The sequence below is a fragment of the Saccostrea cucullata genome, unplaced genomic scaffold (assembly GCF_032062105.1).
Source record: "Saccostrea cucullata isolate Sc308-1 unplaced genomic scaffold, CSIRO_AGI_Scuc_v1 ctg121, whole genome shotgun sequence".
Lineage (NCBI taxonomy): Eukaryota > Metazoa > Mollusca > Bivalvia > Ostreida > Ostreidae > Saccostrea > Saccostrea cuccullata.
Window position 1 is genome coordinate 169,962 of NW_026928084.1, and position 16,389 is coordinate 186,350.

At 30.8% G+C, this 16,389-nt stretch overlaps 1 protein-coding gene across 7 annotated transcripts; it reads right to left on the bottom strand.

Annotated features, from left to right (window-relative positions):
• Nucleotides 1-3,614, bottom strand: LOC134276364 (monocarboxylate transporter 9-like). 7 transcript variants are annotated; one of them, XM_062758630.1, is made up of 7 exons: nt 2,940-3,602; nt 2,685-2,702; nt 2,264-2,518; nt 1,792-2,169; nt 1,634-1,672; nt 1,066-1,191; nt 1-311 (listed from the first exon to the last, which is right to left on the bottom strand). In XM_062758630.1, exons 1-7 carry the CDS (start codon nt 3,400-3,402, stop codon nt 112-114), a joined length of 1,479 nt encoding a protein of 492 aa, XP_062614614.1. In that variant the 5' UTR covers nt 3,403-3,602; the 3' UTR covers nt 1-111. The 7 variants fall into 7 exon arrangements, 6 of the variants coding, with proteins under 6 accessions (XP_062614614.1, XP_062614616.1, XP_062614612.1 ...); XM_062758632.1 differs by having other exon boundaries at nt 1,634-1,661; nt 1,792-1,961; nt 2,685-2,828; nt 2,940-3,599; XM_062758628.1 differs by having other exon boundaries at nt 1,792-2,165; nt 2,260-2,518; nt 2,685-2,828; nt 2,940-3,599.
• Between the last annotated feature and the right edge of the window lie 12,775 nt (nt 3,615-16,389).

Here is a 16,389-nt window from a genome sequence, read left to right on the forward strand (position 1 = left end):
TTCAAATACAGCCATGTTTATTAAAAGATGTGGACTTGGATACTACGAATACTTTAAAAATACGCTTAAAACGAAACTATTCAGATTAACTGAATGCAGCAGGCAATATTTCTAAGCGGCAGGTGCACCGATAGTAGCTGTGTGACTGATAACGAAGATCTCGCTCAGATCAGAAGACTCAGCCTGTGGGACAGGTTTCAGTCTTTTACAAGAACATTTAGTGACGCCCAGGGACACGGCACCCAAAATCATCAGTACCCCAGCCATGTAGAATGGAAAGTCGGCGTCATCCAGAAGTACGGATAAAGCACCTGTAAAAAGTCATAGACAAATAAACTATTCTGTTACAAAGATATATGATTTTCTTTGGTACAGGTAGCGTAGTTATGCCGCTTTCCCTCAATAAAGTTCGGATGAAATCTGCCTGTCTCTTTCTTTCGATTTTATTCAGTTTTACTTCTTGAATCTCTAGACTAATAAGAATTTGAATTGTTTTATTTTAAGCTTAATTGTTCAATATCAAAGAAAAATTTGCATTGTATTGGCTTCCTTTTAGATTGTTGTATAAAAGTTCCTGAAGTCCTAATATCGTTGCAATTCTTATGGATAAAAATATCTGAAGATCACAAAAACATTTCCTACAAGGTAAAATGGGATACAGCTAAGTGTACAAAACAAGTTAGACAGCCCACTTATCTATATCTGCCTAAATTAAAAATCCACTTCTTACAAATCTGAATAAGTATGCAATTTTATGCTTTAAAAGACAGGGCCAGTTTTATGAAAGAACTTATGACTAAGATCAAAAACTTTTAAATTAGTTGATTGTAAAACTTTTAAAAATATATGTTTCTGTTTACAATTGCTTGTGTAAATATCTTACTACATTCACTTCAAAAAGGTGAAATCCATTTTCAATACAATGTTCATTAAAAAGATATATGCAGAATTAGATATTAGTTTTAGTCGTTAATTCTTTTGCTCATTGTCATGGTTTTTGATACATTAATTCTTATATATGATTTGTTTGCAATTTATTTCGTAAACTTTGAACTAAATTCTTACTTGTCAATGAACCGGCCATCAAAGACCCGATTCCAAAACTCAAATTAATTACTCCATAACTGGATACTAATTTGTCAATACCAAATAGGTCTATCAAGACCATTGGTTGTAGACTATAAAGGGAACCTATAACAAATGAAAAAAAGAGTTGAATATTGTTGACACAAGCACAACTACATGTACATGTATCATTAGCGAAAAAATGTCTCCTATCTAGCAATTTGATCAAGATGAATATTAATCATTCTATAATCAAAGATTTTATTGAAAAAAACTTCATTGATTTTTTTTTTAAATTCTCTTTTGCCACAATATATATGCAATGTCTTACGTTTGTACATGTACTTTTGAAAAAAAGAGATCGTAAGATAGAAAGTTGCAAATAAATTTAAAACCCTTTTTAAGCGTTTCTCACTATTAAAATATGTGTCTTTAGTTTATTTAATTCATCAAGGAACATGCAATTTTCAAAACATAATTGCAATAAATAGAGAAATGAAAAGATTTTTTTTTAAAACAGAAGATATAACTTTTTTCTCGTTAGAGGATTACACTTATTATACATTACATAAAGCGGACCATCCCGTGAACTCGCCCTGAAATGAACCTTATGATTAGATGAAATGAAAAAAAATGTATGATCAAAAAAGATTATATTTTTTTCTCCTCTCTTTAAATTATGAAAATAAAGTTCTACAAAACGAAGTAATTCATCATAATACATACCTGTTGACACTCCAAACACGCAACTACCCATGATAAGAATATCGTATCTTTCTGTAAATGCGTACAAAGCCATAGAAAACGAACAAACAAGGAATGCAACAATGAAAGATCCCAGTCGTCTGCTTTTTGATTTTCCAGTGAAAATTCCGATCCCGATCCTTCCAGTAATGCTAGTGAAACCAATGGCAGAAATCAACATGGCCGACAATTCTAACGAGAAACCTATTCTCTCGGCCTTTGAAGGTATAAAGAGGAATGGAATAGTGTCACAGGCACCAAATATCATGTTGGAAAGTATCATCGAAAAGAAGTTATGGGAGCAGAAGGCATCTCTATCGCAAAAGGACTTCCTCATTTCTGAAAATTCTACTTTTCTCTCTGTAATTAGATTTACTCTTTGTTTTATTACATAGGCTTTTTACTGTATGAAGTTATGTTAAAGCATTTTCATAAGGAAAGTAGAATTACTTACCAATTGTCTTTGGGTTTTTTTCCTTTTGCCGGTAGATAATCCCGAAAAGAATACCATTAAGGTAGAGAGCAGACCAGACCAAAAGCGTTCCTTTGAGACCATAAAAGTTGACCATGAAGGAGAAAAAGATTGGAAAAACAATAAACCCCAAGCCTCCACCAGCTGTACTTAGTGCTAAGACAAGACCTCGTCTACTATCAAAACAACCACTGACCATAAAAGTTGAGGGAAGTGCCATGAGGCCTATTCCCAATCCTGTCAAAAAGGTGTAACATATATGTCGTCAATATGCTTTCGGTTGCATTGAAATTTATTTTTCTAAAGAGATTGAAATTGGTAGAAAATGTTAAAATTTTCTCTATCAGAAAACAAAAGAGCAGAATGTATCAGATAACAAAAAAGCAGGATGATGTTTTCTTACCAGGAAGTAGTCCCAAACCTACAAAAACCAAAGGCAATGTATCAGTGAAAGTCACCAGCAAAAATCCGGCACAACTGATGACGCCGCCTACAGACGACAGAAATCCACAGCTTGTGATTTTCGTTAAAACTGAAATAACTGGAGCTGAAATATATACATTAGTGTAGTAGTTTGTAATTAAAGACACAATATCTGTTAAATATTTAATCTACTTAAGAATTATAAAACAATATGGCAATCAAACATAGCATATACCCAATAAAAGAGGAATGGCATTGACCATTGCCCCTATCCATGATAGTCCTGTAGGGCTCTCCTTTATTCTCTTCTCAAACTCTTCCTGGATAAGACCAATACTACTGCGGGTTCCTGCAAACAAGAACCACGCCAGAAAACTAGCGATGACGACAATCCAACAAAACCCGTCATCTTTTTTCTCTGGTGGAGTGGGTTTCGAACTCTGTCCATCTGTTAATATCCTATGCAGGAGAACTTTGGGTACTTCTGGACAAGATTTAATTTTGGTGTCAACATCTTTCTCCACTTCCACCTCTGTGTTCTCTGAATAATTATCTTTATTTGTTTGATAATCAGAGACGCCAACTGATTCGGAATCCTCTTCATTTTTGCTGTCTTTACTATCTTTTCTTCCTTTCTTATTCTCTCTAAATGTATTAACCTCGGGATCGTCGCTAGGGGAAGATGTCTCCTGTTCCATTCAACGAAGCAGACAGCTGGAGGTTAATGTCCTTACTTTGATGAAAAAGTTGTTTGAATGTAATAAGTCGGTGACATGGCACCCATTTATATTTTGAAGGAGAGGTACACGGAGGGAAGACACGGTGAAAGCTGTGAAACTACGCAATATGACATAGATGACAATGCATGTCATAAAAAAAAAAGTTACAGGGGAAGAGGTTCTCATTTTACCCGGTATTTCATATATATTTGAATTTGTAAATTCATAAAGATCAAAACTGGATACACGAAGGTGTTCTTTGTACATTAAAAAGGTGAAAATCTATTTGACAGTAATATAATGTACATGTATCTCGTTTTTCTTTTAAATTTCACAAATATATAATTCTCTGGGAAAGGCATCAAGAAGTGAATAAAAGTTCAAGAGATATGCAAAAAATATTTCTTGATTCTTGAGTCTTGATTATGTATGTATAATTAAACATACATATCGGATTCATATGTTCTCAAGAAAGACGACCCTGTTTGAAATCTTCATTGATGGAAAGTAGGTTCTTTTGCTAGAAAAAAAAGGATTTTTATATGAATAAACTATCGATAACATTAAAAACACTCAAGACAAGAATGCGGGCATAATTCAACAATAAAGGTGAAATATAAAAATAAGAACGATTTCATTAAACCGCATAATATTCCATTCTGTTCTAGAATTATCAAAACATAACTGTTTGTCCTTGCACAATTCAAGTTGTTTGTATTTATCAATTCCATTCATGATTCTGCATTTGTTTATGTTCATTGATAAGAAAAACATCATTACAACCACCCGCTGTTAGCATGAAGAAACAATAAAATTATGCAAAACGATAGTTCTGTTTTATGATGAAACTAATGTCTCGAGAAAAGTTGAAATAGACATGCATGCCATGTTCTGGAATAATAATTCTTTGTTTAACTCGTATTTTTTCTTCGTACTGCATTGGTAAATAAGATAGTATGCATAATTAAACTAGTTCATAGAATATTTATTTGCTGTTGCTGAGTATATTTTTAGACTAAATTAGTTAGAGATCAATTCGTGTTTATTTCATTGCTCAGGAGTCATGCGTGTGACATCAAGGTTTGAGGGTGTGTTTTAGAGTCCGTAAGTAAGGAGATGAATCTTACTTCAAGGATTCGTATCCACGTTGGAAGCGCAGACACCTCCTTCAGATGAGATCGTATTAACAAAGATTCCGTGTTGCAGAAGAGACTGGCACAAAAAGATCAGTGTTAAGGTTTGGAGTCTTCTACTGGAAAGTGCATGTTGACAACGTGATATAAGTGAAAAATTCTCTTAAACGACTTTAAACAAACAATACTCGGAAAAATCAAAATGTGAACTTTTTTAAAAAAATAAAAAAAAAAACAAAAAAAAAAAAAAAAAAAAAAAAAAAAAAAAAAAAAAAAATAATAAAAAAAAATATATATATATATATATATATATATATATATATATATATATAATATATATATATATATATATATATTTATTAATAAAAACCTCTATATTGAAAGAAGACCGATATTTCTTGATGGGACCTTTAATTCAATATTAATATATACGACGCATTTTGACGAGATAAATCGATACAAAAAATTAAATTCTACTCCTTTGCCTCTTAAGAAACTCATTTGATCTCAAGTTAGAATACACCAAGAGTCTGACACATCTGATATTTTATTTAAAAGGTATTAATCTATGAAAAAAGTACAAAGTAGAAATTAAGTACAAATCAATTTTAATGAAAAAATTGTCTCTTGCATCGATAAATAAGCAATATTTATTATTATTTATGGAGAAAAAATAACTATTATAATACAATGAAAATTCCGTCATTTAGAAACAAACTATTTGCTTACTTAACTTCAGTCAACATGTTTTTTTTCTACTGTTAAATGTAAATATTGCATTTAAATTAGTTACTTTGCATATTTAAATTAAGATGAACAACAAAACCCAACCCAAAAAAAATTACTATCATAATTTTTTTTATATAAACGTGATATCTTTAATTGTTTTATCATTTTTCTTGGGACGTCCCAAATTGTCGTAAATTGGTTAAACACTTTATTTAGTTTTGCTAACAAGACTTTTTTTCTTGATATATAATAAAAGTCAATAAAAACGATCTTCAAGATTCATGTATATCACTTTTTAATAAGAAAATAAATGTAAATTGAAAAGAATCGCAATAACAATATAGGTCGGCACACACCACAAAGTAATTAACATTCTTTCTAATTTCATGAGTATTCCCTTTCCAAAAGCCTAACTACGTAAGAAACACGTGTCTACCCTAACAAAAAATATTATTAATATTAAACTATAGTTAACTATAGTTTACTATAGTTAACTATAGTACCAAAGTTAAAACTTTGGAACTTTGATTTACTATAGTAAAAACTTTGGAACTTTGATTAAGTACTATATAAAACCCGTTGGATTATGTTTTTGCTTCCGATTCTGTACATTTTATGAATTTTCAAGAATAAGATGCATTAAAGCTTCAATGAACTTTTTAAAAACCCGTCCCCTAAAACAACAAAGTACAAACAATCAATTTTAATGTAAAAATTGTCTCTTGCATCGATAAATAAGCAATATTTCTTATTATTTATGGAGAAAAAATTACTATAATTAGGTAAAAATTCCGTCATTTAGAATCAAAATATTTGCTTACTTAACTTCAATCAACTTGTTTTTTTCTACTGTTAATTGTATGTAAATATTGATTTAAATTAGTTAATTTGCATATTTAAATTCAAATGAACAACAAAAACCAGCCCAAACAAACCAATATCACCCCCCTTAAAACAGATTAAGAATTTAAAAAAAAAAAAAACTTACAAAAAATACATACAAAAAGTTTAATACTTTGACTTATTAAAGTAAAAACTTTGGAACTTTGATTTACTGTGGTAAAAACTTTGGAACTTTGTATTACTATGGTATAAACTTGGAACTTTGATTTACTATGGTGAAAACTTTGGAACTTTGATTTACTATAGTAATAACTTTGGAACTTTATAAAAACTTTGGAACTTTGATTAAGTACTATAAAACCGGTGGAATTATGTTTTTGCTTCCCATTCTGTACATTTTATAAATTTTCAAGAATAAGATGCATTAAAGCTTCAATGAACTTTTTAAAAACCCGTCCCCTAAAAGAACAAAATACAAACAATCAATTTTAATGTAAAACTTGTCTCTTGCATCAATAAATAAGCAATATTTATTATTATTCATGGAGAAAAAATTAATATAATAAGATAAAAATTCCGTCATTTAGAAACAAACTATTTGCTAACTTAACTTCAGTCAACATATTTTTTTCTACTGTTAAATGTAAACAGTGCATTTAAATTAGTTACTTTGCATATTTAAATCAAGATGAACAACAAAACCCAGCCCAAACAAACCAATATCATCCCCTATAAAACAGATTAATAATTTTAAAAAAAACTTAATTAAACAACAAACAAAAAATTTAATACTTTGAATTACTATGGCGAAAACTTTGGAACTTTGGATAACTATGGCATAAACTTTGGAACTTTGATTTACTACGGTGAAAACTTTGGAACTTTGATTTACTATAGCAATTACTTTTGAACTTTGATTTACTATGGCGAAAACTTTTGAACTTTGATTAACTACAATAACAACTTTGGAACTTTGATTTACTATGGCGAAAACTTTGGAACTTTGGTTTACTATGATAAAAACTTTAGAACTTTGATTTACTATGTTGAAAACTTGGAACTTTGATTTACTTTAGTAAACTATGTTTTACAATAGTATTTTTTAGTTAGGGTTGTGGTATCTCATTAATTTTTCAATAAGAAAGACGTAATCCACATCTTAAATTTTTGAACCATATTCAAGCTCTCGTAAGGTCTCTTTCATTAGGAAGCCAAGAGTTCACAGGTTTACGTTGATCTTGATCAATAATGTTCTTCAAATTCTGAATGAAATATATGGAGATGAGGAACACTATTCAAGCTCAAAAGTCCATTAAACAAAACAAAATAGGAGCAGAGTAACACAGACCTCCAAAACATCAGATGGAGATCAGATGCCATGGGGGAGTGAGCATCCCCTGCCGACTGGTCACAACAGCCTTGTGCTCCATGTTATGAACGGGAAATAACGGAAAAATCCGTCGAAAATTTTGTGTGTAAATAAATGCCTAAAGATAAGTATGGAAAACACCAGTTAGCATTTGACTCAATGATAAATTGTATTTGCTGACATGGTTGTTGTATCGGTCATAAAACTTTCAAATGATGAATTTAAACTCGAGACTCCATATTCTTGTTTCATCAACCTGTTTGTCAATAATTCATCTCGTTTTAGAAGTCATACATAGAAAGAGTGTGCTCTTGCCTGTCGAGTCAACTGAGAGATATAAATCCCGTAAGCAGGTAATGAAGACAATGCTGCATGAATACAAGAAGTTGACGATTTCTTGAAAAGTCATCATTTTTATCATAAAGCTTGGTTGTTAGATTATCATTAACGTTTTTCTCAAATAAAATATCCAAATATGAAATTGATTTTTAAAATACGAATTTAATAATCAGTTTTTGTATTTTTGTTTCTATTTCTAGAGCTTGGGAAAAAATGTCCAAAATCTCTTGTGCTATTTTAAAAACAAATTTTATATTTTAACTCTACGTAGTTTGTTATACATATGTTACTTTTATATATATCCTTTTTATATCTTGTATCTGTAATACAACTAAACAAAAATTCTTGTGCAACAAGGGCGCGGATGACGACGTCATTTGTAACAAAAGCAATTTAGGGTACCCTGAAAAACGTACATCTTTACTTCTCAGTCTCTGACGTCATTATTTGAAAATTCTATTTTTATTGCAGTTTTTTCTGATTTTATTGATATAAATTCGAAATCAATACAATTTTTAACATGCATGTATTAATACCAGAAAAACAAATGCAAATAAAGTATAATAGTGACACACCTAAATTAGTCCAGATTATGAGCTTTAGTCGATAGACCATATTGTCTTCCGCATATATCGTCATTATATCATATCTTTCAAAGATCATTTTTAAGATCTTACTACTGTAATGGACATTTAAAGAGCAATAGTCTTATACATGTATACTAGTAAGTCTTTACACTTTTATTAACATTGTCTAAGACATTTTGGAACAACCCTCATGTCTATCAATGTACCCTTCTTAACTGAATATGAAATGTTTATCTTCCAGTTGAGCTTATATGTAAGAACATGCTTTGCGTACAAACAAATTCTTGAAGAAGGCAAGTCATTGGCAAATAAATCGTCTAAGCAAGAATATCAAATTTCGTTTAAAGTCCAAATTTTTTCCAGTTTTATGGTGTAAACAATGCCCTTGTCATAAAATTCAATCTATAGTTAAACTGAAAATTTTAAATAAAAAAAGTTGGACCATATGCTTTCATACTGACTGTTATGGAATTTGCCTATTTTCCCGTTTAGGACCGTACAATTGTACAACTTTAAATAGAAAACTGATTGAAAAGGGACGCTTACTCCTCCATGACACCTTATCTCAGCTATGGTGCTTTAAAAGTTCACCCTTTTTCTGCTCCTAATCTGTATTGTCTCAATGTACATGTGAGCTTGATTACAATATTCTTAATCTTTTATGATTATCAGTTTAAGAAATTAACTGTTAACTGTACTGCAATACTGTAATAATAATACTGTAATTTCTGCAAACCCTCACGCATCTTTTCAAGTAACATACATCATGAAAAATAATTATTCATCTATGAATAAAAAACCAATTTCAACCCATTTTGGCTATTAGCATCTATGGGTAAAGGAGAACAAAAATTGTGAATTTCATGGTCCCTGCCCCCTGGGGCCTTGGGAATGGGGCCAAAACCACTAAAATTAATGCAATCTTTAAAACTCTTCTTCTTTACTCCTGGACATCAAGCATTCAAACTGTTGGTATGATTGTAATTAACAATAAGTTCTCTACCAAAATTATCAAATTCATGGCCCCAGGTTCAGGGGTTCTAGTGCTAGGGCGGAGCTATATAGATTATATAGTTAAAATGCATAAATTCTTTAAAATTCTTCTACTCTGCTCATGGGCATTAAATAAACTAACCAAGTGCATAGTTCTGTTGAATAAGGCTGCTTCTTCCAAAATTGTGAATTTCAGACCCAGGGTCAGGGGTTCTAGTGCTAGGGTACGGCTAAATAGAATATACATGTATAGTGAAAATGCATAAATTCTTTGAAATTCTTCTTCTCTGCACATGGGCATTAAATAAACTAACCAAGTGCATAGTTCTGTTGAATAAGGCTGCCTCTTTCAAAATTGTGAAATTCATGGCCCCAGGTTCCAGGGTTCTAGTGCTAGGGCGGGGCTATAAAGATTATTTATTGAAAATGAATTATTTCCTTGAAAAACTTCTTTTCTGCGCCTGGGTATTAAACCAATGAACAATGTACATAGTTATCAGGAGGAAGGATGCCTCTTTGAGATTTGTGAATTTCAACCCCGGGTCCCCTGGATGGGGCTCTAATATTTATATAATGAAAATGCATGAATTCTTTGAAAATCTTTTCCTTTGCTCCTGGATATTATGACAATGATATAAGTACATATTTATGATGAAGAAAGCTGCCTCTTCCTAAATGGATTAATTTCCGGGCCCCTGGGTCAGAGGTATTTGGAGGGCGAGGAGGGGGGTACATAGTCTGAAAATGAATTAATGCTTTGAAATTTGCACTTTGGTCTTAATCAACAATTTATGCTGAAATAAAATTTAAGATGAAATTTCAAATTTTGAAACATTTGGCCCGAGGGTCAGTGGTTTCTGTGGGGAGGGGTGCACAACTGGTGATTATAAAGTGAAAAGGCATTTTCTCTTTCTCTGATCTACCTCTGGGTATTAAGTAACCAAAGTAAACATGCTAAGTGTATAATTATGATAAACAGTGGTACCTCTTTCAAATTGTGAATTTCATGGTTATTGGTTTAAAACACGAACCAAATTCAATTGCTGGAAAGTTGTTACATTATACTCAGGTGACCTATAAGTCCCATGGGCCTCTTGTTAAAAATGCAGTTTTATATAGTTATCTACTTAAAAATATAACTCAAACTTCAATAAAATGTTAATCTGAATGTTATAATTAAGTGTAAAATTAGTGTACCTAATTATTTTGTCAATATTAGAGCATGCATGTACATCATATAATCATATTTTGGGAAATAAAAATATAATCATACAGTATAATATTTTCTCTTGGAATATGAAAAAAACCGAACAGTAATCAAGGTCAGAAAGCCACTGAAACAATTCAATCCGAGATGACCTCTGAAATTATAAGAGGTGGGACCATCAGCAATGAAGGGGTAAGCATTCTCTATGATCGGTCAGTTCAGTTCAGTTCTTTATTCCGTGGGACGTACATCCCATAAGCATCATAAGTACAACATTGTATTTATCAATTACATACATAGTACAATAACATCTTATACACTTACCAACTAGTGATACATACCTTTTATTATTTAGCTAATTGATTTAAACATTCCATTCGTAATTTATTAGCATGATATATATATATTTCCCTAACTGATTTACATCTTTGGTATTTGTACTACAGAATAATTGTATTAACTTGAAGACATCTGGGGCCCGTTTCACTAAAAGGCGTAAGATACGACAAAACTTAAGTTAGGCCTTAGGGCGTACGCCAAAATTTAGTCCGGCGTAAATTGCGTTTCACTTTACGCCTGGCCGTAAACACAAGTATCGGACTAAGTTAAGGCCAGACTTACGTCCTTGACAATGAGCTTATGCATATGTCCAGACAGATGATAAACAGTAGAAAGGAAGATAGATAGATAAATAGATATATAGATAGAAAGATTTTCTTTAGATAGATAAAAATATATATAGAAACTTTTCAATTGTGTTTGAGAGAGAGTGAGAGCCGTAAAGTATTCAGGCATGTGACAAAATCACACAGCAAAACTTGCTTAAATGTTTTATTTGAAAGATATATTTTATGAAGCATATAGGATATGTTCATTCAAAATTATTAACTCAACAGAACTCTTTTGTTATCGATATCTACTGTGATTTCACCATGCTTCGAACACCCTTGGATATTCTCTTTTGATCATGCGTCACTTATGGTCCGAGTATAAATATTATTTTTATTAAATTTTCTGGTTTCCTATTGCTATATCATTGAAAGAAAATCAGTGAATTTGTTTAAAAATAGAAAAAATAGCGAATTAATGCAGTAATGAGCTTTTTAACCATGGATTGGACAATATTAAGCCAGCATCGAACAACCATACAACCAGATACTTAAGGAAGGTCCATACTTTTACGGATCCGCTTTTTATTTTACACATCGATATAAAATTCTGATTATTACTTTTTTATTGAAATAAAATAGTTTGGGTGCTTGAAAATAATTTAGTTAGTATATATATATATTAATTATAATGTCAATTTGCAAACAAAGCATTAAATATATACTGTTTATGGAAATGTCCACTGTGTACTATGTCCGTAGGATTAATATGTTTTAGCACATGCACAGACATAATATTCTTAATTTCCTTTATGAACCTAAAGCTTTCTTTTTATTTTTTTAACAAGCTAACTTGAGATCTATTCTTGTAGATTTTAGGCCTGTATCATCTTTCTAAATTTAACTTTCTTTTTAAAATTTTGCAAAAAATGATTGAAAATTTGATATTCCAAAAATGAGGGTATATGTGTTCAAAGGGCTGTTTTGTTGAATTTATCTGGACAATCATAATAAAGTTTGTGTTTTTGTTAACCTTAGATATAATTTTTACTAATTTTAAAGAAAAAATGGCATATAAACAATCTTAATTTTGAGAAATTATTAAAAATAAAGATATTTTGAGATTTATTCTTAAAGACATGACCAGATTCAGCATCAATTTGTTTATGTTTCCCAGGAAAGTTTTCAAATATTCTCCTGGCAAATGAATATTTTTTGTTTCCACAAGTTTTAATATATATTTGATTTGATTTGGTACATAGCTAAATAAGATATGATATCACAATTCTTTAGGTTTAATTTTGGCTGTTGAATTTTGAGAGGTATGTACTCTGAGACATGTTGTATGAAAATTAACCTGCAAAGATATGACTTTTATGGGTGTTTTAGTTAGTTCTTGAGTTATTTAAGGTATTCAAGTTAAAAAATGATCAGTTTGACAGAAAATCTTAAAAGTACGGACCTACCTTAAAATAACGAATTTTAATATTTCATGAAAAAAACAAAAACAAAAAAACCCGAAAAAAAAGAAGAGGCTCGGATAAATATATCTATTACCTTCATATTAAGATTTGTGTCAATGTAAAATGTGGAGCAAAAATGACCTAGGAAATAATTGATGAATTCCAAGTCTAATTTTTTTAAACAATTTGTTTCCGAAGTTAGTTTTTTTTTCAAATTATTTAACGAGGCCGAGTCTAATTATTTCTGCCCTAGGGATTTTGATAATTTTTTGATAATTAATTTTTACTGTTATATTAATTGTTTTAGGATTAAAAAATCGAATGTTTACCAACCCGATTTCTAAGTGGGCCATATTAAATGTTGTCAAACTTTACTCTTGGACCCTATGGGAATTTGTTGGAAAATCGCCAAATTATTGCATTTTTTCCAATTTGTTCATACTTCTGCCCTAGGGATTTCTTTTTCATTCAAGTAAATGAAAGTAAATGTAAAAAGTCACCAAATTGTGAAATATCAAAAAAAGTTCACCATCTCGATTGGTCTAGAAAGTAATTACTAAGTTTATTTTTTAGAAGCCAAATACCTCTAAAATTCCCATACATGTATTACGCTCTAAATACATATCTTTGCTGATGAATTATCGGTGCATACAATTTTTTTTCGGCATAAAAAATCAATTTTCAGATTGCTAGTATGTTTCTTGGGAAGTTATGTCATCAGTTTTTAGTATAATATATCCATGAACGTCTTGATCATACAAGCGAGTCCTGCGTCATTCTTCAGCGTCATACATTGATTACAAAATCCGAAAATGGTGACGTTGTTGGAGCCATTTCAAAGTTCTTTTTCCAATAATTGTCGTAAAATCACATTTTCAGATCAGTAGGAGTTGCAAATAATGTTAATTTTGTATAAAAATTAAAATAATTTTCAAAGCTGTACTGTCACACAAATGACTGTGTGAAATTAAAAGCTGCGCAAAGTGATGCGCACTCGAATTAGACCCGGCCTCGTTAAGTGACAGGGTACATAAGTGCATGCACGTTTATTTGTAAATGTTTCACAAAAATTATCACATGCCTGAATACTTTACGGCTTTCGCAAAGTACATTTACATGTGTATTTAGTATACTGAACGAGGCTTCATATAAATTTAAAGTTAATAAAGAGTAGGTAAAATAAAATCTATTTAATCTGGAGTCAGTGTTTTGAATCGATTGTATGATAAATGCATTATCTTATATTTAAAAAAATTACGGACTTTTGACGACTCTTAAACATAGTTAGAGCTTTCATCATACATTGTATTTTGGTATTTACATTTTAACAATACTGATGTTACTTTTGTGATTAACCTTAGCTTAACTACCTAAGCTAACACCTTTTACTCACCAAAAAATGAAATAAAAAAGAGGAAAATATAAAGTCAATAATTCATTAAGTGATATTTAAATTTCAAAATATTCCGCTCACACATATCTTGCGCGGAAGTTGGGGAGGGGGGGGGGATGGAATGCCTGAAATGCTAGACATTTCTTATGCAAATATACCATTGTATTCGCGTCATGTATGTATATATTCTGCATTATTCATTGCCCAATTTATTAGAATATGAAACGTAAATCAAATTATTGGATAAAAATAATCGAATGAAAACTATATATCGAGTATCTAAATATGGCATTTTAACATGTAAACGGCAAGTGCATATACGGCAAAACATATACTGTATGCATGGTAAGAAAGTTTCTATTCGAGAATTGGTACCACCTAACAAAACTCATATGAAATTAATAAAATTTACATGACAAATTGTACAATTTAAAATTACGGTCAGCCCCAATACCCTCAGCAACAGAATTAGCAGTCCATTCCTGTTTACGCCATAAGTTACGACTACCCTTGGCTAGGCGTAGATTTTTGTCTTAACTTAAGGCGGGCGCAAAGTTACGCCTTTAAGTGAAACGGACCTCAGTCCAAATATTTGACTTAAGTCCGGACTTACGACAGGCGTAAGGTTACGCCGGGCGTACGCCTTTTAGTGAAACGGGCCCCAGGTCTTCGAGAGTAGTAATGTTTGATGAACTTGTTTCTTAAATCGTGAAAAACTAGACAAATGAATAAAAAATGAAATTCATCTTCAATATAATTCAAATTACACAGATCACATTTCCTATCAATCCTTATTAAGTTCTCTTATCTTCCACTTTCAATATTTAAATTATGTGCTGAAAGTCTGAGACATGAAATTGCTTTATTTCTATATTTTACATGATGGGTTTCTTTAAATAACCCTGTAAACAAAAATAATCAACTAAATGCTTATATAACATACATTTTGGTGATTTACATATATCAGATATAGCCTTCTGTTTAGAAACATCACACATTCAATTGTATGTTATGTCTAATAAAATATCTTTTTGATTGCTATGAAACAAGTCAGCTAAACCTAGAGTGTACATTTCATTTTTTATACTCATAATCCAGAGATCTTTATTCTCTATCATATCTTGATAACATACACTCAAAATACAATTATTATTTTTTCTTAATTTTAGCCAATATTCTAATATTCTGCGCTTTCTGTATATATCTATGTCACATCCACCATGTGATCCTTGTGGGACACATGGCAAAAAGATCACAAACGAATTAGTGTGAAAATTTTGTCAGAACAATTTTTATGAAGAATTTGAGTCAACATTAGACCTTACGATAGATTGTATTTGCTGAGAAGGTCGTTGTATCGACAGACTATAGAATTTGTGTAATGCTGACTTACACATGTTGGCTCAAATTCGTCCTCCGATTGGAAACTTTTAAAAGCTAATTAAAATATGATTTTAAGAGGGTTGTTCGAAAAGATTGTTGACTCCTGTCATATTTTTATTTATGATACGTCATATGTAAACCAGATTTGGTATAACTATTTTAACAATAAATTCAAATGATTTGCATTTAAAATTTTTATATTCATGATATATTTCCAAATTATCTAGAATTAAAAACAGGAAAAATCGGGTCTAGGAGCAGGTCAAAATTTAGTAATTCACAAACAACACACTAAGTACACATGATAATGTCTGTATATAGCCATATTTGGCTTCAAATTTTATCATCACATATTTACTGTCAAATATTCATTGATATTAACACATTATAATACAAAAAAAGTACTTTAAAGGGCAAGTTTACTTTGAAAATAGTAAAAAATATAGAAAAAATAAAAAACATTCTAATGCTTGAATATTCTCTGTCTGTCTTCATCGTCATCAACCTGGTTTGATACTGAAGAGCATGCTTTACGTACAATTTCTAAAAGAGGGAAAGCTATTGACAAATTAGATGATGTTTCAAGGCTATTAACAGACCATTTAGTTAACATTTCTCAAATGATACCAAACAATACATCTATTTGTCTATTAATGGCTGGATTCTTCATTCAAATTATCTGATCATTGTTCTTAAACTGAATTGTGTTTGGATTTTCTGCTTGAATGATCATGACAAGGAGCACTATTCAAGATTGACCGTTTTAAAGGGGATGTTTCCAAGGCAATCTTTAAATGTTTAAGAGGTCTGCTTATGCTCTGATCCAAATTTTTATCTTTCTGAACATTTGAGCTCTTTGGCTTGGTTTCTGTTTGTTATCTTCATATTTTTAATAATGTAAATTATGAACGCATTAAAA

Coding starts and splice junctions, on each gene's coding strand:
- LOC134276364 (XM_062758628.1), bottom strand. CDS start 3,402: ATGGAACAGGAGACATCTTCCCCTAGCGACGATCCCGAGGTTAATACA. Junction 2,829..2,939: donor TGCCATTCCTCTTTTATTGG/GTATATGCTATG, acceptor TATATATTTCAG/CTCCAGTTATTTCAGTTTTA. Junction 1,673..1,791: donor CGTGTTTGGAGTGTCAACAG/GTATGTATTATG, acceptor TCTAATCATAAG/GTTCATTTCAGGGCGAGTTC.